The sequence below is a fragment of the Trichosurus vulpecula genome, chromosome 2 (assembly GCF_011100635.1).
Source record: "Trichosurus vulpecula isolate mTriVul1 chromosome 2, mTriVul1.pri, whole genome shotgun sequence".
Taxonomy (NCBI): Eukaryota; Metazoa; Chordata; class Mammalia; order Diprotodontia; family Phalangeridae; genus Trichosurus; species Trichosurus vulpecula.
Genome location: NC_050574.1, coordinates 55259669 through 55281343, shown reverse-complemented (window position 1 = coordinate 55281343; position 21675 = coordinate 55259669). Strand labels below are relative to the sequence as shown.

The 21675-nt window shown below is 48.9% G+C and overlaps 1 protein-coding gene across 1 annotated transcript in view; it reads left to right on the top strand.

Moving 5' to 3' along the window:
* Window positions 1-1276: 1276 nt before the first annotated feature.
* The window catches only part of HSPG2 (heparan sulfate proteoglycan 2), a 122286-nt gene continuing 101887 nt past the window's right edge, over window positions 1277-21675 (top strand). Inside the window, exons 1-7 of the mRNA XM_036743736.1 lie at window positions 1277-1462; window positions 5599-5737; window positions 9419-9463; window positions 15184-15293; window positions 15537-15595; window positions 17739-17899; window positions 18248-18286. Of these exons, the coding sequence (XP_036599631.1) occupies window positions 1277-1462; window positions 5599-5737; window positions 9419-9463; window positions 15184-15293; window positions 15537-15595; window positions 17739-17899; window positions 18248-18286 (739 nt within the window). The remainder of the gene's footprint in view (window positions 1463-5598; window positions 5738-9418; window positions 9464-15183; window positions 15294-15536; window positions 15596-17738; window positions 17900-18247; window positions 18287-21675) is intronic.

Here is a 21675-nt window from a genome sequence, read left to right as displayed (position 1 = left end):
TAGGTCTGCAATCCTAATTCCAAATTAATTTCCCTCCAAAAAAAAAAAAAAAGGAAATGTAAGAGCTGGGATTTGTACTCAGGTTTCCCATGGCTAGAGCCTACAATCTCTTCCCTCACGCCAGAGCAAAAGCACAATGAAGGGCTTGAAGCCAAGTCATCACATACGCTTCTAGACAGTGACTTCAGGGGAACTATGGTCTGGGGGAGGACAAGAAACAACTGATGTTGGAAAATATGCTTGGAGATCCAGGAATGAAAGAGACCATGGTCTTGGAGACTCTTCGGACACCTCACACCCCTGCACAATGAACACTTTCTTCCACAGGAAAATTGGAAGGAAATGCATGTGGCAAGGACTGAAAGACATCAGGAAAAAATGCACTTACTTTGCCTTAACCAATTGGAAATGCCCAGATGGAGGAGTCATTTCAGAGTCATCTGTCTGTATGTGGTCGATATGTATGTAGTGAGTCTCAGCATGTAGCAAGATCATCATCAGATTAGAGCAAAGGTCAAAATAAATACCCGATTGCAAGAAAGAGAGAGAATGCGATGACAGCTTGCTATGGTGACAGTTCCGGCTTCACCAGGGTGACCTAGCAAGCTGTTGGTTCTGATAGATGGGAAATGGGAAAGAAGACATTCAACTCTGGCCCCTTTGCTTAGAAGAGTTAAATTGATGCAAAACAACTGAAAAGGTCCAAGAAACTGCCCTCAGCTAGCAAACACTTAGGAAAGCTAAGAGACACCATACTGCAGGGCCTAGAATCAGGAAGACATGAATTCAAATCCAACCTTAGATATCTGCTAGCTATGTGACCCTGGACAAGTCACTAAACCCTGTTCACCTCAGTTTCCTCATCTGTAAAATGAGCTGGAGAAAGAAATGACAAAGCATTCCATTGTCTTTGCCAAGAAAACCCCAAATGGGGTCATTAGACGTGCCCCAATGACTGAACGACGACAACAACCAAGAAGACTCAACAATTACTTACCCATATATCTGGTTTCTCACTTCTATAAAATTTCTGTGAAAATAGTCTAGGTGTGCACCAGCGGTATCCTTGATGAAAACATTAGGAAGGAAAAGCAAGCTTTCACAGATAATTTCCTCTAGCAGATCGTATCTCTACAGTCTCAGAATTGAGGTGAGAGATGTAGAAGACATATGTTGCTATTTTAATTTTTTTTAAAAATTCAACACAAGAAAATACAAAGTCTCATCTCCAAAAAGATAGAACATACAAAACAGACGAGACCATGTGATATGTGCGATGACAGACAATTTGTTCAGTGGTCTGCTGAGTATTAGTATCCAGCAGTGTATGAAACAAGGAGACGTACACTCCCCTGAAGTGTTCACCAGCCTCATAGAGGATGTCTTCCACAAGCCCCAAAAGAAAGAATGGTTCCTCATCGATGGTGAGGTTCTCCAAATGCTCCTGTCCACAAATGACTTCGTACTAATTCTACCAAGCACAAGAATACTACAAAATTTCCATTAAAAATGGTAGTGAGAAATGAACTGGCCTAAGCATCCATGTTGGAGAAACAGAGTGGATGAAAAATGCCAATCGTCCCAAATGTAACATGCAGCTAGGTGGGCAGACTGCCGAATTAGTCCAGCAATGTGTTTATCTTGGACAGGTGCTGCAAATAGTGAGCGAGGTCCAGAATTGGAGTAGGAGATCAGACTGGATTGAATTTGGGAATTCACATAGTGCACTCTCAAGCTGCTCGTTGCTCCAAAGCCTGTCTTTTAAACATCTGTATTCCCCAGATGATGCTCTGTGGTGTACTATCCTGGAACACCATGATCTTGGAAGAATCCAACTTACAACTAACCCAAAGGGCAATGGAAAGATGCATGATGGGTATGAGCATTGGTATCAAAAGGAGTGCAGAATGGTCACCTGAAAGGAGCACCATGTTTGGGTGCTGGGACCTAGATTTGAATTTTTGCTCTGCCATTTCTTTGTGCTCTTGAGTAAGTCACATAACCCAGCAAAACTGAGTATCATGCTCCAAGGCAAAATATGGACGTTTAAGAAAATAGAGGACTTTCAAGCTTTCTCAGTGAAAAGACCAGAGCTGAATAGAAAATTTGACTTTCAAACACAAGAATCAAGAGAAGCATGAAAAGATTTTTTTTGTATTAAAGCCACAGTGTTGTTAAAATGGTATAACTTGGAAAGACTTATATGAACTGATGCTGAGTGAGGGGAGCAGAAGCAGGAGAACATTATATACTATTACAGACACAGAGTATCTGTAGGGACTAACTTTGATAGACTTGGCTCTTCTCATCAATACAAGGTTCAAAGACAGCTCTAAAAGACTCATGATGGAAAAAGCTGTGCACAACCAGAGAAAGAATTATGGAGTCTGAATGCAGATTAAGGCAAATTGATTCGTCTTTTTTTTCCTTCCTCTTTGGTTTCATTTCTTCTTTCTCATGATCCATCCCATTGGTTATAATTCTTCTTTGCAACTGGACTATTATGTAAATAAATTCAATGCAGAGTAAGTCACATAACTTCTGTGGGCCTCGGTTTCCTCTTCTGTTAAATGAGGTCGGACTCAATGGTCTCTAAGATCACTTCCCAACATTAAATCTTTGATCCTATGACCTAGGTTTGGATCCTGGAGCTGCCCTCTTTGTACCCTTGAATAAGTCACATAACTTCCATGGGCCTTGGTTTCCTCTTCTGTAAAATGAGAGAGTTGGCAGAGAAGAGCTTAAAAAATTCATTTCCCTTCCCTCTTTGTAGAGGTGTGTGTGAGAAATACATTCAGAAATGAAGTAATCTAAAAATAAGCAACATCAATGAAACACGATTAAAATAAAATAAAAATAAAGGTATTAGACTCAGTGCTCTCTAAGGTCCCTCCCAACTCAAAGTCATAAGGTCCCAAGTAGCTTAACAGACATCACTGAGGACACTTGTGACCAGAAAAGGAGATGACCAGTCCAAGGGGGTGAATGAGACCTGACAGGGAGACCTGGAATGCGTTGGGGGCATCCTCCCTGAAGGATTTATCCAAAGATACTGATGAGAAACCCCAAGGCTAAAACTGATCCTAATGAATTTAAAAAGCTATCATCATGTCTTTCTTATTTAAATTCATAATTTCTCTATGATTTTACCAGTAAGAGTACTCCTCACTTCCCCCACACACACCCAATGCCTCCATCAAGGCATATGACAATCCCTCTAGGCCTTGGTATATGATAAGCTCCTGTGGCTTCCCCAAATACATCCCCTGGTCAGCCACCTCCTGGCAAGGAGGCTGCCTGCCGCATTTTGTTAGAATGTAAGCACCTTGAGGGCAGGGCCTAGCTTTACTTTTTATCTTTACAGCCCCCATCATGCCTTGCACATGGTAGGTGTTTAATAAAGGCTTGCTTAGTTGGATTGTGGAGTAATGAATTTGCCCAGTCCTGGGATGACAGGCGCCCATTCAGCCCATTGCCCAGCTTGGTCTAGATCCCAGCAGAACTCGGGCACCCTTGGCTTAAGTGCAGAGTGGACACTCTGCTGAGGCATCAGGTGGGGAGTTTACTTTCATCATTACTATCTGGAAAAATCTCTTTGATATTTCACATTTTGTAGTCTGTCGTGCAAAGGTAGATTAAAAACAAAACTATTTTTTGAATTGAAAAAAGTGTTAGGGTATAAAGACAGCTAGGCAGTACCATAGCGAATAGAGCACTGTGCTGGGAGTCAGGAAGACTCATCTTCCTGAGTTCAAATATGGCCTCAGACACTTACTAGCTGTGTGACCTTGGGCAAGTCACTTAACCCTGTTTGCCTCAGTTTCCTCCCCTATAAAATAAGCTGGAGAAGGAAATGGCAAACCACTCCAAGAAAACTCCAGATTGGGTCACAAAGAGTTGGACACAGCTGAAAATGACTGAACAACTTTAGGGTGTGAGCTCTTTGAATGTAAGCTCATTGAAATCCCCCTTCTTGGTACAACTCCAGGGGCAGGCAGGACAACAAGAATGACCTGAGGCAGCAGTGGACATAGCCTTGGATCTGGCATCAGAAAGACCTGAGTTCAAATCAGGCCTCAGACTCTTACTAGCTATGTCACCCTGGTCAAGTCACTTAACCTCTGCCTCGGTTTTCCTCATTTGTAAAAGGGAGACAATAGGAGCATCTACATCTCAGGGTTGTCATGATGATCATATGAGTTCATATTTGTAACAAGTGTTTTACAAACCTTAAAGTACTATAGAAATACCATCAGTGGTGATGATGGTGACCTGTACTGTTCTCCCATGATCTGGGGTTTCTTCTTCCACGGCCCTGTGGTTTTGAAAGCTCTTTGTTCCATGCCAGCTAGAGATTACGATAGGACTTGTTATGGCAACATTCATTAAAAACATGCTTCGGTTTTTATGGATCAGTGTTGCGTTGGGGAGAATGTGGGACACAACTTGGCTTCTGGGATAGCCCTCCTTCCAGCTTCATTTGTTGGTTGAGTTCTCAAGCTTGTTTTGAGGTCTGCTTTTGTAGCATGGGGATTTAGCATCTCAGCTTTCAAAACCAGGAGGGACCTGGGTTCAGATCCTGCATCTGATATATTCTGGCTCTTTGACAAAGGGTCAGCTTTAAGAGGTGTCAAACACTCTTGACTCGGGCATCACTAGGAGTGCCCGAATCAGATTAAAACATAATTGGAAAATATTTAACAAAATAAATGGAAACACAATAAGACATAGATAATGTTAATATGTGGTTTTTAGTAAGTCAATCTGCAGCCCATAGGGGGTCCTTCTGTGTTGTTTAGTGGCCTCATTTCTATTTGAGTTTGACATCATTGCATTGATTGGGGGGCAGGGTGGTCTGTTTTTGTAATGCAGGGATTTCTCACTGCTTGATTCCTAAGAAATAACAACCATCTGGTATACAGTAATGGCCACTTGGTTGTGATTATCTAGGTATTCAGTAGGTACAATATTTTTGCCCCGTATGTGTTGTGTTGGACAGTTTCTGCCATTTTTCTGTATAATCTGCAGCTGACAAATAGTTCCCAGGCTCCTTGAGTATCAATAGCTTTTCTGTGGTTTCTAATCCCAATGACCTGGTTTGGTATTGCTCTCATAAATCTTTTCATTCATAAATGTTATTATTAATAGGGTGTGTAGTGTGGTGGATAGGGAGCCAGCCTCAGAGCCAAGAAGTCCTTGGTTTGGGCTCTGCTTCTGACACATAATAATTGGCTGTGTGACCCTGGGACAATTCCTTAACCTCTCAGTGTGCTAGACAGCTGAGTCTATAAGTTACGGTGATGATGCTAGCCCGCAGTGGTAGGCGTTTTCTCCAGTGAGAGTCTGCTGCACCTATGAAATCAGAGGTCTAGTCATTATTATTGTTGGTTTCTTCCTTCGCCCCCCTTCTTTGCCCTTTCTGCCCACGGGCATCATCCCCTAGTCTCCAGCTTATTCATATGGATCCCTTGGAGGGTGTTATTGGGGGATTTTGGTTGGGTGGGGGAGGGTTAACCCTTGAAGGGAACGTGAGGGGGAGGAGGTATCTCTGAGTCCAGAGAGGGGAGGCCCCAGGATTGACACTTTGGTATCCTACAGGTGGTCCACAGTCGGACTGCGTATGACGGATTGTCACTGCCCGAAGATGCAGAACAGGAGACGGCCGTGGTCCGACCTCGATGGAACTATTCTGACCTCTCTGATGATGAAGACCTGCTGGCTGATGAGGCCTCTGGAGGTGAGCAGATTGGGCCAAGGTGGGATGGTTGGAGAAAGGACCCAAAACAAAGGGTGACCAGCCATCAACACAGGGCCCAGACCCTGTTCTCCCTTCCCATCCAAGGAGCCTGTTAGATGAATTGGCAGTGTAGCGTACTCAGCACTGCATCCACAGTCAGAAGAGGCCTGGGTCAGATCCTGGCTCAGGGTGCATTTGGCTACGTGGGTCCCTTTGGAAGGGTCACTGGCTCTCTCGGGGCCCTGGCATCTACATCTGTGAAATGGAGAGATCAGACTAGGTGAGCTTGAACAGCAATGACTAGCATTTATGTGGCATTTTACAAATACGATCTCCTTCGATCCTCAGAACCCCAGAAGAGAAGTGCTGTGATTCCCCATTTTACAGATGAGGAAACTGAGGCAAGATCTGTTGCCCAGGATCACAGAGCTAGTAGGGGAAGTTGTATTTGAACTCAGGCCTTCCTAACACCAGGCCCAGCGCTCTATTCCTTCACCATCTCAATGCCTCAAATCATTTAACCTCTCTGGGCCTCGGTTTCTTGTCTGTGGTTGTTTTCAGTTTTTTTCTTGGTAAAGATACCAGAGTGGTTTGCCGTTTTCTTCTCCAGTTCATTTCACAGATGAGTAAACTGAGGCAGACAGGGTAAAGTGACTTGCCCAGGATCAAACATCTAGAAAGTGTCTGAAGCTGGATTTGAACTCAGGTCTTCCTGACTCCAGGCCCAACGTTCTATCCACTGTGCCACCTCACTGCCCATTTTCTCATCTGTAAAATAAGGCAAATCGCTTATCCGCTCCTGGGCCTCTGCTTCTCTACAAAATGAGATTGGCCAGATGACCTCTGACGTCCCTTCCAACTCCACCCGCAAAAGACACTTGTAATATCCCTTCTATCTAACACCCTCTACCGCCACTATACCTCTACCACGACCTGAGTTAGTGCAATAGCCCACTGAGGGGTCTGTCCTCCACTCAGGTATGAAAGTGATAGAACTAAAAAGCAGGCTCAACCTTGTCACCCCTCCCTGCCCAATAAACTCCAAACTCGGTGCCTCCGGGATCAAACACCCAGTACTCTGCTTGGCATTTGAAGCCCTTCATCACCTTTCCCCAGTCTTCTTTTCCAGTCTTCTGCTTTTCCAGTCTTCTTCCACCTTACTCCCTGACATGTCAATCCAGTGACAACGGCCTCCTGGCCATTCCTTGAAACAAGATACTCCAGGAGTTTTCCCTGGTGGTTTCCCATGCCTAGAACACTCCGACTTCCTCCGAGTCTTGGCTAAAGTCCCACCTTCAGCAAGAACCCTTTCTGATTCCTCTTAATTCACTCTGGATTTGCCTGTGCCTTTACTCTGAGGATTATTTCCAATTTGTTCTGCACATAGTGGTTTTCAAGTTGTCTCCCCCGTAGACTGGGAACTCCTTGAGGGCAGGGACTGTCTTTTGCCTTTCTTTGTATCCCCAGCTCTTGGCACAGTGCCTGGAATATAGTGGGCACTTAATAAATGCTTATTGACTGACTTTGTAACCCATCTAAAGAAGAATTTAAGTCTTTTCAAAAGGCTTTCTATTTTTTTTTCCATTTCCTTTTTTTGGCGGGGGGGCCTGTGCTACATCTTAGGAGAAACAAGTCCCACAAATGAACTGCCCAAGTTGGACAATTTCTTACTCAAATGTGGGTATGCATCTATAATTTCCTCATTGTGGTAACTCTGTCCATCCGTGTACAATGCAACCCATTTCTGACTAAGCAGATAAGTCCCGGGGAGTCGCCTGAGGCATGTACAGGTTAAGTGACTTGCCCAGGGTCATTCAGCAGAACCAGGATCTAAATCCAGTTCTTCCTGGTTCAAAGTCCAACACCTGTCTTGTTCTGTCCCCAATTCTGGCCAAGTGTTCATGGGTAGGCGTCAGACACATCCCCTTTGAGCCTTGTCTTCCTCCATCTAGCTGAGGGAAGCCTAGTCTTTTCTGTCTGGTCCTTTGCGGTCCTTCTCCATAGCCATCACCCCAGACCCATTGATGGTGTTCCAAACTTCCTCTAGCTCTGGCGTGTCTCCTAGAGGGTCATCCCCCATCCTTTGCCATTTCTCCCATCTCACCCCAGGCTGTCCCGGGTATTTAAAAGTATTTAAAGATCCTCTGATTAGGGCTTTGAAGTTGACCGTGCAAGAAGCTCCCAGGACCTCCTCGTCAGAGGCTGCTTTCTGTTCTGTTAGATGCCTGTCCTGCCCCGACCCTGCTCTGCTCTGGGGGCCTCCCTGGTCTCCTCCCTTAGGCATTTAGAGCTGTTTGTGAGATTTCTTCTCAGAGGATCTAGGCCTTCCCGGCCTAGCCCAGCTCAGTGCTCTGGCAGGGGCTATCTGCCAGGCACCAAGTGTTACATACTTGAATCTAGGAGAAAGTGCTAGATTTGGAGGCAGGAAGGAGTGGCGTTTGAAATCCTGCCTCAGACGCTTACTTGCTGGGTGGCCTCGGTCAAATCACATGACTTTCCTGAGACTCAGTTTCCCCAACTGTAAACTGGCAATATTAATACCCATCTCACAGGGCTGTTTTGAGGATGTAATTGAATAATGGAAGCCTTTGTCAACCTTCAAACACCATAGAGAGGTCAATGCTCAACAACTATGAAGATAGAGGTGGATAGCGGAAAAGGAACCTGGGTTCAAATCCTACTCTGATGCTTATGTACTAGGGGTTTGAGAACTGATAGGCATCCTGAGATTTGTAGTGCAGAAGGATTTGCCCTCTGTATTGCACTTCACTGGCTCTGTGACCTTGGGTAAGTTACTTAAATTCCCCGGGGCTTCTGTTTCTTCATCATTACAATAAGGAGGTTGGACTGTGAGATCTCTGAGGTTCCTTCCAGCTCCATGATATAGGAGGTGGAGGCAGTCCTGGAGAAGTGGGTCAGACAAGGCCTGAGTTCCAGGCCCACCTCTGACCCCGCCTGTCCAGTGACCCCTCCAGGCAGCTCTCTCAGGCTGTAACAGGCAGAGCAGGTGCTGAACTGCATTTGTGAAGAACATTTCTTCACCTGACATTCCTTATACCGATGAAATTAAAGGGGTGGTCCAAAAATCTACGGCAGAACAAGAGTGTGGTGAGAGCATGTGGGTTTAGAGATGTAGGGTCAGATTGTGGTTTTGATTCTTACATAGCTGGAAGGGACCTCACACATCATCCATTTTACAGATGAGAAAACTGAGGTCCAGACTTGCCTCAGTGACTCACCTGAAATCAAACAATTAGTAAGTATCTGAGGCAGGATTCAAATCAAGGTCTTCCTGATCTCTAGGCTAACAGCCTGAGGCTCTCTGGTCCTTTAGAGTTTACAAAGCACATTCCTTAAAAACTACCTGGCACACTTGCTAGCTGTGTGACCTTGGGCAAGTCACTTAACCCCAATTGGCCTGCCTTCCCCCCTCCTCCCCCCAAAAAAAAACTGCCTGGGAGGAGGAGAGTACAAAAATTGCCATGTCTGTTTCACAGTTTTCAGGTTTTAAATCTATGGTGCTCTCTAATCTATGATCGTTGGAATGATGAAATATTCTTGAGGATGCCATTGGAGTAGTTGTCCCCTCCTCTCCACTAAGGCCTTTTAAATAGGGGCCAGATCCCTGTGGCTGGGATGTTGCCTTCATCTCTTCCTAACTGATGTCTTTGTTGGTTCCAGATGACCTCGGCAGTGGGGACCTTGGAAGCGCAGACTTTCAGATGGGTGAGTGACCAAGAAGATAATTTGAGAGCCCACCCCCCAACCCAGCCCAGCCCAACCTTGCTTTCCCTTTCTGTCTTCCTTTTCTCCCAAGGGAAGTCCAAGACATTTATAGGTCACCTAGGGTCTTTCCTCCAGATGGCCCTTGGAGTCAGGGCCCTCCCCTGGGGAATGGACATGGGTGATAATGGGTTATTGGCTGGAGGCAAAACTGACATGAAGGGATGTTTTTCCCAAGAAGGAGTTGGTGACTGGGCACTCACTTTAGGCTGGGCCCAAGGAGGCCGAGGTTCTGGCCCATGGCCTAGACCTAGAGATGAGCTAGCAGTTCAAGACAACTCTTAGCGCCAAGCAGAGGCCAAAGGCATGGTGCTCAGTGCTGAAGGCTAAAAGGCCTGGCACCTTCCCACATGGGGTAGGAAAGCTTAGGAATGGGTGTGCGGAGTGAGGCTGTTCTTCTTCCCCTTTCCCTACTAGATTTATGGGAGCAAGAGGTACAGTAAATAAGGCAAGAGTAGCAAGAACCCCTTCTTGCATAGGGTCTCCTATCCAGAGAATGGGAATATGATTCTAAGGGCCCTCCCAGCTCTGATATCCTGTGTTCTAAGGGCCTCCCAGCTCTGACATCCTGTGTTCTAAGGGCCCTCCCAGCTCTGACATCCTGTGTTCTAAGGGCCTCCAGCTCTGACATCCTGTGTTCTAAGGGCCCTCCCAGCTCTGATGTTCTGTGTTCTAATGGCCTCCCAGCTCTGACGTCCTGTGTTCTAAGGCCCTCCCAGCTCTGACATCCTGTGCTCTAAGGGCCCTCCCAGCTCTGATGTTCTGTGTTCTAAGGGCCCTCCCAGCTCTAACATTCTCTAATTTAAGGTCCCTCCCAACTCTGATATTCAGTATTCTTAAGCTGCCTGAAATCTTATCATCCTAAAATGTCTTGACAAGCAACCAGCTGCATTCAACCTCTGGGCTTGGGGACAGAAGGGGTGTGTTTTCCTCAGCCCATCTTCCCTGCCCTAGGGAGACAGATGCAGGCCAAGCCATCCATCTGTCTGTTCCCCTCTCCCTGGCTCCATTCCCAGGGACTAAGCCCTGAATTCCAGGCAATCAGGACAACTAAGAGTCTGGATTAGGATAGTGGAAAGGCCCAGCCAGGAACTCTGGAGCACAGACCCTGTATCCACTCTGGGTCTCCACCTTATTCCCCTCCTCCAAACTAGTCCAGGACCCCAGGTAGGGAACAACCCTTGAACAAGACCCTAGGAGCCACAGACATTTCCTGCCATTCCTGGGATGGGAGCTGTCTGACCAAAAGCTGTTCTGTGGTCAGAGTGCTGGGCACCCGGGCACCCAGCCAGGTGATGATGACAGAGTTGGGCCCGTTCAGCGTATAGTGGAGGGAACTCCCTTGATGGGTTAGCCCAGCTAGAAGCTCTCAATTCTACTTCCTGGCTGTCCTGGGGTCCTGAAGCAGGCAAGGGGCTTCTAGCTCAGTCTCAATGTGGTTTAGTGGGGCATTCCATTGGTCCCCTCTCATCAGCACTGTTTTAGATAAGGGTTTGAGTATAAACACTGGGCTTCTGCTTCCTGAGGCATTGATGTTTAACAGGTCTCAGGACAGTCACAAAGGCCACAATCAGGGCCTAGGACCGACCTCTCAGAGCTGGGCCACTTCCTTCTGGGCCATTCTGGGGAGAATGGACCTGACCTCTCCCTTTGCCATCTTGCTGCTCGGAATCCGGCAAACTCTTGGTGCTATAGACAGGAGCACATGATAGTATTCTCTGGGGGCTGTGGGACAAAAGGGCCCTGAGGGTAGGACAGTAGAGGAGAAGCTGGACTTTCCTAGTGCCCAGTCTGGTTGGTCCTCCTCCTCCACATAGCCTGTGCTCTGGGGCCTCTGGCACCTCTACTTCTTAGCAAGAAGAGCCTAGGGAAGGGACTGCCCATCCCAAGCAGGCCCCTTTCTCCCACCCTCCTAGACCATGCCTAGACCTCATTCTCAGGCCTCCTCCCCTCTGCCTTATTCTCTCTTTCCTCACTTTTTCCCCCCAGAAATCTTCCTGGGAAAACAGCTGCAATGAGCAGGAGCCAGGCCAGGGCGGAGGCGGTTTCGGGTGTGAGGGAAGGGGGTGGGATCCTCAAGTCCAACTGGGGAACAGCCAGAGGCCAGAGCCAGATCGTGGGTGATTGTTTAGAGGAGGAGAAAGAGAATCTCCTCCCGCCTGCTGCCATCCTCCACGCACCTGACAACTGCCATTGAGTCACAGCTCCCCCGGAGGAGGTCCTGCCTCCTCCCGCCCCCGGATGCTGCACAGCAAGGGGCCTAACCACTCTCCCTTGCCTTTGGGGCCCCCATTGAGCCTCAGAAGGACACCCCTATCCTGGCTCTGCACATTCCCAGCTTCCCCTGGCATGCTTTCCTTACAGAGTCAGGATGTTCCCTCAATTCATTTTAATAAGCATTACGAAGGAGCTGTTCTCCTGGCCAGCGGCTGTGTGGCTCAGTGGATACAGCGCGGGCCTTCAGGCCCCTCTTTGACCCATCTTGGCTGTGTGAATCTAGACAAGTCAGCTCATTGCTCAACGTGCCAGGTAACCCTCTGAGGCTGCGAACTGCAGACCAGGCTCTCTGTCAGTAGGGAAAGTTTCCTCACCGAGATCTCACACCAGGTCTGGTTTTTAAAAAAAAAATGTTCTTAGGAACATACCAGGCCCTGTGTCTGCTTCTCCTTTGTCTTCTCCTTATCTCTCTTTTCTGTAAAGATAGCTTCCTCAGGGATCTCTAAGCCCCACTGAAGCTCTGGATTTGATGAAGAGAGAGAAGGAGAGGAAGAAGGAGAGGAAAGAGGGACCTGCCCCTCCCTTTCCCTCCTTCTCCTCCCCCATTTATCCCTTGGGCAGTTTCTCAGCCCTGATCCCATTCTCCTGCCCCACCTGAGGGATCCCCAGACTGGGCCTTTGAATCTAACCCCATCATTTGACAGAGGAAAATGAGACGAGAGACGGCAAGATCAGAGACTTGAACCCAGGTCTGTCTCCAAATCTAGTGTATTTTCCATAATACTCTGCTTCTTCCTGTCCCGAGTCCAAGAAGATGGGGCAAGTGCATTTCCAGGCTCCATTCTCTCCCTCCCCACCCTCCCGCTCTCAGGATTTAGATCACAAATCAGAGTGGTCCAGCCTTTGTGCCCAGCTGGCATCATTTTTCAGCTGATAGCTGCCAGGGATAAGATAAGGAGGTTGGCCAGTTACCTGGGAGCCTCCGCCATCAGCTTCACCTGCTTTTGTGGGGCAGGAGTGTGGGCACCGCTCCCCAGAGCCTGCTGGCCCAAGGTCTGGTTTCCAGCGTGGGTGTCACTGGGTCCTCTTCCAGGCCTGTCTCTTTTTCAGCTCCTCCTGGGGTGTCTGGGCTCAGCCCATCCAGGACACTGCAATAGAACACATCTCAGAGTTAGAAATACGCAGGCCACCTCTGCCCCATTGCTGGCTGGGTGATCTTGAATCAGTCATTTTTGCTCTCCCTTCATGTACCAGGCACCCAAAAGACTAAGTTGCAAAGCCTGGGCTCATCCTCCCTGGTACAAGGGGTTCCTCACCAGGGACACCCTCCCCAGATGAAGGCACAGGTTTTGGTGAGGGAAAGGAAAAAGGTACTTTGATAAGTGCTGAAGATACAAAGACAGAAGTAGAGAGGTCATGTTGGGTAGGGCAAAACACAGTGGCTTGGAGTCAGAACAAGTGGGGTCTAGTCCTGGCTCTGTTGGATCAGTGGATAAAGTGCTGGGCCTAGAATCAGGGAGTTCATCTTCCTGAGTTCAAATCCGGCCTCAGACACTTCTAGCTGTGTGACCCTGAGCAAGTCACTTTACCCAGTTTGCCTCAGTTTCCTCATCTGTATGAGCTGGAGAAGGAAATGGCAAACCACTCTAGCATCTTTGCCAAGAAAATCCCAAATGGGGTCACAGGGAATCAGACAGGACTGAAAAACAACCTGGCTCTGCCGTGTAATAGCCATGGGACCTGGGGCAATTCATCTTCCTTTTCTGAACCCCAGTCTCCCTCATTATCAGAGGGCTGGACTGGCTGATAGCAAGGGTCCCTTCCAGATTTAAATCTGTGAGTCAGTGAATCCTAGGGAGTGGTTGTCCTTGTCCCAGAGGAGGAGGTGATGAAGTAACCTCATCCTGGAGGTTTTCCTTCCCCACCCCCTTGCCCACTGCCCTTCTCAGCCCACGGTAAGAAAGGGGCTTTGTGGGCCTGGATCCTCCCCTCCTCCCCGGGGGAGCAGACACATTCCTGGGCAGGCAGACTGGGCAGTTCTGGGGAGGGCCAGTGGGGCGGGCAAGTGGTCTGACTGAATGGGCCTTTGTACAGCCCGACAAGGGGGCCTCTGTGGCCTGTGCCTGGGGGCGCTCTGCCTACGTGGCCTCCCCAGTGGCCCGATCTGGGGTTGGGGGAGTCGGAACCCTAGTGACACTGATTTAGGAATCAGGGTAACTGAATAGCCTCTCTGCTGCTTATTCACCGTGTGACCTTAGTCAAGTCACTGTCCTCCAAATCTCATTTCTGGTTCCACATAGGCAGGTGTCGAATCAGCCTCTCCTTAGCTCCCAACCCCTGGCCTGTTGGGGACCCAGGGACAAACGTCACTTTGGGCCTCATGGCCCCGGGCTTTGTTTGACCCCTTCTTACTCTCCATACTTCCCTCTCTCTAGTCCAGAGGATCCTCAACCCAGAGTCTGTGAACTGGTTTTCCCCCCAAATATTCTGATAAATGTATTTCACTATAAAATTGGTGTACTTTGTGAACCTATGTATTTTAGCATTTAAAAATATTATTCTGGACCTTCACCAGAGAACACCTAGAAAGCAAAGCCCTCTTTGCTCTAGAAGGACTCTAATTCCCTGGACGAATGGCAGTGGGAGACATGGGGAGTACTGGCTGATTCTCTGACGGACCCCACCCTTCCCATCACCGCTGCTAACCGGTGGTCCCCATTGCCCTAACGGAACCTGGTCATCCTGGGAGCCAGAGGAAGCTAGCTCTGGGACTCGAGGACCATGGGCACAATATTCATCATCATCATGATGACAAGAATGTTTATTATGGCATTTATATTTCTTTTTGTGGTTCACAAAACACTTTACATTTTATCTTGGCTAATAATAAATGTATCATGTGCTTCAGAGTTTCTGAATCTGGAGTTAAGTGACTTGCCCAAGGTCACTCAGCTAAGTGTCTGAGGCTAGACTTGAACTCAGGTCCTCTTGACTCCAGGTCCATTGCTCTATTCATTGTGCCACCTAGTTGCCTCCCATGGGTCATAACTTTTGAGGTCCCCCAGACTCTTCTATTGCTGGAGGACTTTGCCCAGACCATGCCTGGCTGAGGCACAACAGTGACTCTTTTCCTCCTGGTGAGAGATCATAAGGTTTGTTTTGGTTTTTTTTTGATGGAGGAAGGCAGGGCAATTAGGGTTAAGTGACTTGCCCAAGGTCATACAGCTAGTAAGGGTGTCAAGTGTCTGAGGCCAGATTTGAACTCAGGTCCTCCTGACTCCAGGAGATCTTGAGTTTGAATCCCATCACTTGCCTTGTGACCTGACTTAGTTCTTGTCCTCTCTTTGGGCCGTTCTTTCCTCATCTGTCAATGGAGCTGAACTGGATATCTTTAAGGTCTGCTAGGTCCAAATTCTATCATTGCTCCATCTCCTTCCTCTCCCTAGTCTACTTCCGGGCCATGGTGAACTTCACACGGTCCATCGACTACAGCCCTCAGCTGGAGGATGCAGGCTCACAGGAGTTCCGAGATGTGTCTGAGGCCGTGGTGGATACGGTGAGGGCTTGGGGAGGCTGGGGTGGGGGACGGGTCATGGGGATGGTCCTGGAGGCTGAGAGGAGGACAGTGGGCTTAGTGGGGTTGGGGGAGGTACGGCAGGAAGGAAGAGGGGCAGTCACCTGCTTTTGATGCCCTTCCCTGCATCAGAGATCTTTGGGTGGGAGTGCAGAGGAGGATGTGAGGGAAGGGGGTCCCAAGCTGAGCTTGCAAGGAGGCCAATGGTTCTGTGTCCCTTACCAGCTGGAGTCTGAATACCTGAAGATCCCTGGAGACCAAGTTGTCAGCGTGGTGTTCATCAAGTAAGAAGGGTCACCCTGGGCATGGATGGGGTATGGGAGGGAAGGTCATAAAGGCACAACTCCCAGATGCTTAGAGTGGGGAGGGCCCTTAGAATACAGGATGTCTGAGGTGGGAGGCACCTTAGAACATGGAGTGTCAGGGCTGGGAGGGCCCTTAGAACATAAAATGTCAGAGCTGGGAGGGCCCTTAGAACACAGGATGTCAGAGCTGGGAGGGCCCTTAGAACACAGGATGTCAGAGCTGGGAGGGCCCTTAGAACATAAAATGTCAGAGCTGGGAGGGATCTTAGAACACAATGTCAGAGCTGGGAGGGCCCTTAGAACACAGAAGATCAGAGCTGGGAGGGCCCTTCGAATACAGTATGTCAGAGCTGGGAGGGCCCTTAGAACACAGGCTATCAGAGCTGGTTGGGCCCTTAGAACACAGGCTGTCAGAGCTGGGAGGGATCTTAGAACACAATGTCAGAGCTGGGAGGGCCCTTAGAACACAGGCTGTCAGAGCTGGGAGGGCCCTTAGAACACAGAAGATCAGAGCTGGGAGGGCCCTTCGAATACAGTATGTCAGAGCTGGGAGGGCCCTTAGAACACAGAATTTCAAAACTGGGAGGGCCTTAGAGCATAGAATGATAGAATTTGTTTGCTTGATGACAAAAGATCAGAAGAAATAATAAGATTTATAGTTAGAAGAGACCTTAGAGCATGGAATGTCAGTGCTGCGAAGGACCATAGAAATAATCTGGATTAATATCTTTATATATGAAGAACCTGAACCCATAGAAGTTCAAGGACTTACCCAGGGTCACACAGTAACTTAGTGGCAGGGCCAGAACCTAGAGAAGATCATGGAGGGAAGCCAGGCCCATGAGTGGGTAGAAGAGAGCCCCAAGATAGCGCAAATAACAGTGCTACTTGAAGTCCTGGGAACGCCATTGGGAAGGTGGTGGGATTAATTGCTTTAGAAGATTAGAAGAAGGGAAGGAGATGAAGGACAGGGTCCATCCCCTTTTTGGGCTCAGTACCTTCTTCATCCCCCTTTGTCCCCCACAGCACCTCTTGAGCTTCTGGTTTATTCATCTTATTATCACGAAATGATGTGATCAGACTGGTCCTTTTCACCCTTTCAGCCCTCAATCCTATAACCCTGGGAAATGGGGACTCATGTTGCTCCCACACTGTTAGAGTGGAAAGAATATGGGATCTGGAGTCAAAGGACCTGGGTTCAAATCCTGCTTCTGCCACATGTGACTTGTGGGACATCGAGCCTCAGTTTCCTCATCTGTAAAATGAGAGGGTTGAACTAGATGACCCCTAAGAGTTCGAATAATGCTGGACTTGGAATGAGGAAGACCTGATTTAAGAACTGCCCCAGATTCTTTACAAGCTATGTGTGACTGGGCCAATAAATCATTGAACCTCTTCCAGTTTTGAAATGAAACGTTTGGATTGGGTGGCCTCCATCCTTTCTAGCTCTGATTCTCTGATCCTATTTAGCCACTGCCCTCAGAGACAGGATTTGAACTCAGGTCCTCCTGACCCTGGGTCCGTTGCTCTATCCTAGTTGCTTCCATGGACTACAGATTTTGGTGTCCCCCGGACCCTTCTATTCCTGGATGACTAATGGGACAGTTAGGTGGCACAGTGGATAGCGTCCTGGCCCTAAAGTCAGGAGAACCTGAGCTCAACGCCATCCTCAGACACTAGCTGTGTGACCCTGAGCAAGTAACTTAACCCCAATTGCCTCCAGAAAACATCCCCTCATCATCCAGAGGAAAACCCACACTAAGATTTGAGCACCCCGAGTGGGCTCCTTGGGGGCTTTTCCTCCCCCCACGTTTTCATTTTCATTTTTATTTTTTTTTTGGCTGCCCCTAGCTGCCCCACCTTTTCATTTTTAAAAGAAGGCCAGGCTCAAGCTCCCAACGTGGAATTTCAAACCCCACTGTATGTATGTGAGATTCCTTTCTTTGCTGGGGCAGACTCTTTGTGCTTCTCACCTCTGGTGGGTAAGTGCTGCCCACCCCCCACCCTCAGGTGGAACCTGTGCACAAGGGGTGCTAGACAGAAGCCCTCCCAGCTAGGGAAAGAGAGAGCAGAGAAGGGCCCCTGAGCCCCCTCCTTACCTTCTCCCCACCCTCACCCTCAGGGAGGTGGATGGCTGGGTATTTGTGGAGCTCGATGTGGGCTCGGAGGGGAACTCCGACGCCAGTCAGATCCAAGAAGTGCTCCACTCAGTGGTTGCCAGCGGCTCCATCGCTTCCTATATCACCTCCACGGCTGGCTTCCAGTTCAGGCGCCTGGGAACAGGTAAGCAGGCTTCCATCCCTAGGCTGGGTGCTGTGGGCCCAAAGTGGTGAGAGAGAGAAGAGCTGGCACAGGGTTACCCTGGCCCCTGGATATTCCCGAGGAAACATCTCATCTCCTTGCTGGTGTATTCCAGAGGGGAGATGGGTACCAGGGGTTAGGTTACAAACCCTAGCTGGATCCGTGCATTCTGGGCATCCCTGCAGCGCTAGACAAGGAAAGGATCTCTGTGGCCTGCCATGGGCTTCCACTTCCCCACACGTGCTGGAGGCCCAGAGGCCAATGAGTCCGGGTGGGAGGAACTCCCAGTCCCCCAAGAGGGCCAGTCACTGACCAACTCTTCCATTGCAGCAGAAACCCCGCCCCCTCCTGTTGCCATGGCTTCACCAGGTGAGAGTGGCGCCAGCGGCTCCTCTGGGTAGAGAGCGGGGTGCCAGGGAGCCACACTTCTTTGGCCTTTCCACCCAGTTGGGGGTCAGAAGTGCATGACACCTTTCCTCTCCCTCTGTTTGGCCCTCAGGATTTTGTTCTGCCTAGGGGCCCGCGCCCTTGTTGCAGGGGTTGGGAGGGGGCTTGTATGCCATGTTTTGTGTCTATGTTGAGGGGCCTCGTGTGCTGTGTGGAGCATGGGCCTGGCATGGGCATTCCCAGGGGGAGTGGTAGCAGGGTGGGGCATGTGCTGTGTGTGTGCCTTATTTGCCCTGTGTGCCGTGTGGGCTGTTGTTGGGAGGTTCAGTGCCTCCCCAGGACATTTCTTTTGGAAACATCCCCTTGGAGTGGAGCTCAGCTGGGCCACTAATCCCTAGAAGCTGTTCTGGACCCACTCTGTTCTTACTATTATCATTGGTCCCTCCTTGCTGGTATATGCCAGAGGGAAGATGGGTACTAGAGACTTGGTTACAAACCCTAGCTGGGTACATTCATTCTGGGCACCTCAAGAGAGCTACCCAAAGGAAGGGTCCTGACTGCCATAGTCACCCACACTTCCTCTCTGCCTTCTCACCAGAATAGCACCTCCATACCCAACACCTCCTCAGGACCAACATGGTACCCATTTTATTTGGGCTAACCACCCCTCATCACATATGGCAGTACCGTCTCTTTCCCTGATACCCCTGAATAGTGTCCATGAATAGCAATCACTGCCCTTTCTAGTTATCTTGACAGGGTTAAGAAGAGGGGAGGTGATCCAACACCTGGGCCCCCTTCTCCCACACCTCAGCCCTGAGCTTTCCTTCATCTTTTAATAACATGTGTACCACAGGCTCTGTGTTATGCCCATTCCCAGGTACTGACCAAGCCTGGAGCTTGTGCCAAGCCCCCAACCATGTCAGTCAGACTCATGGCCCCAGACGTGCCGCAGGGGCTGGAGACTCTGATATCCGTTTCCTCGGCCATCTGTCAGATCCAGAATGAAAAGTGGTTTGGTCCAGGGTTCACCCCTTTTCTCTGTCCTCCACTTTCCCTTTCTGTGTTCCTCCCATCCAAAGGCATCTCCTCCCGGAGCCCCCTCACCTCCCCAAAACATCATACTCGAGTATGGAAGATGAAATGTGTCCCTACTCTCCCTCAGGCATATTTGCACTGACAAGCCAAGGCTCACCCCAAAGGAACAAATTACTAAATGTACCAGGAAGCAGAGAAGAGATATATTTAAGTTGAGAGAGGGGGTTTTCTTAGCATACCTCATGGCCAATAGCCGACTAACTGCCCTGGGATGGAAGAAAAAGGGTGAGGAAGAAACAGAAATTGAAGGCAGAGTGTGGCAGAAAGAGTACTGGATTTAGGGTCAAAGGACCTGGGTTCAGATCTCTGAACTTCTGCTTGCTAGCTGTGTGACCTTGGGCCAGAACCTTCACCTCTCTGGGCCTCAGATTCCTAAGGTCCCTTTCAGCTCTAATATTCTGTTCTCCAAGAGCCCGATCACCTCTAACATTCCATATTCAAAGAGTCTATCCTGTCCAGAATTCCTTCCAGCCCCAATCCTGCCATCCTTGGGCCCCTGCTCCATCTGTCCTCTCTGGGACCAGGAACTGGGGCCATACTGCCCTATGCTGCTCAGTAGGCCCCCTCTCAGATAGCCAAAGGCAAGCCCAGCACGATTCCTCCACATTCACTCATTCATTCGCTCACCGGATAGTTCCTTTACTCCTCATTATTCCCATGTGCCACATCAAGGTAGTATTTCTTCTCCCTACCTCAAAATACTATAAGCATGGGAGCTTTGTTCATATTGCTGTTGTTTCAGTGTGCTCAACCCTCTGTGTTGGCACATGGGATGAACCAACCAGAGCTTCCACGCTTAATGGCAATCGGGCATTTCTGAAGCATCTACTATGTGCTAGATTTTTGGAATGCAAATAGAAAATTGGGACCACCCCTGTCTTCAATAGGCTTATGTTTTACTAGGAGAACACTACATTTTTTCCTAAGGAAATAGAAGAATTTTTTTACTAGATCTGTGAGAAATTCCCTCTACTACCTGGGAACATTCTCTTGGAATCTAGAGGGCTTATTGCAGGCATTGAGATATTAAATGCCTTGCCCTGAGTCAGAAGTGAGACTGGAATCCAGGTCTTCCCAAGGCCCTCTCTTCATCCACCATGCCATCATATATTGCTGATGAAATACCTAATTTTGGTGTGGGGGGCTGAGGAAGGACCTTGAAGGAGACTCTTCAGCTGAGCCTTAAAGGGAATGGGAAGGTTCAGGTCTAGGCATGGGAGACAAGTCTGTGCAAGGGCAGAACATGGAATCTTATATGGGGAACAGCAGAATGGCTGGAATTGGAAGGAATAATGTGTGCTCATCTGGGAAAGAGAAGCTGGGGGCAGGTTGTGCAGGGCTTTCAATCCCAAGGAGAGAAATGTTTACTTGGTCTTAGGGCAATGGGGAGAAGTATATTGAGAAGAGAAGTGACATGTGCAGAGCCTGGCAGCTGTGCTGAGAATGGGCTGGAGAGAGGAGAGACCTGAGGCAGACTGAGGTGCCATAGAGGCTACTGCCATAGAGGTGATGAGGGGCTGCACCAGACGGGTCATCGTGTAGAAAGAGGAGAGGGGACATATGGGAGAGATGTTGCAGAGGGAAGATTGACAAGAGTTGGCAATTTATTCATATTTGGGGGTGAGGGGTCAAAGAGGACTCCTAGATTGGGAACCTGGGCAACTGGAAGGCTTGAGATGCCCTTGGCAGAAATAGAAAAGCTAGCAGGAGAGCTAGGTTCAAGGGGGAAGTTAGTGAGGTCTCTTTTGAACACGTTGAGTTTGAGATGCCTACATGTCATCCAGGACATACATCACTGCTGGTGACACAGGGTCAAGAGGGAGATGAGGGCTGGCTGCCTAGATCTGGGAATGGTTTGTAGAGAGATGCTAGGTGAATCCCTCCAGTGGACCAGATCACTGAGATAGTGTAGAGAAAAAAGAGGACAGGGCCCAGGACAGAGCCCTGGGGGCTCACCCACGCATAGGGGTTGTACATGGATGGTTTTTCTGCATTGAGACTGAGGAGGATGGGTTAGACAGGTAGGAGGAGAATCATAATGTAGTGATACGAAAACCCAAGGAGGAGTGGATTACCTGGGAGGTGGTCATCAGTCACAGATCCTACCTTGGCATCAAAGAGGGTAAGAAGATAGAAGCATTGATTGCTATGAATGTGAAAAGAATATGAGCGGTCCAGCAGGGCTTGAGAGCTAGGATACCCTGGAGCCCAATAGGCTAAGAAGCCTTGGTCTGCACCCGTAGGACAAGGACCTTTCCCCAAGTCCTTCACTT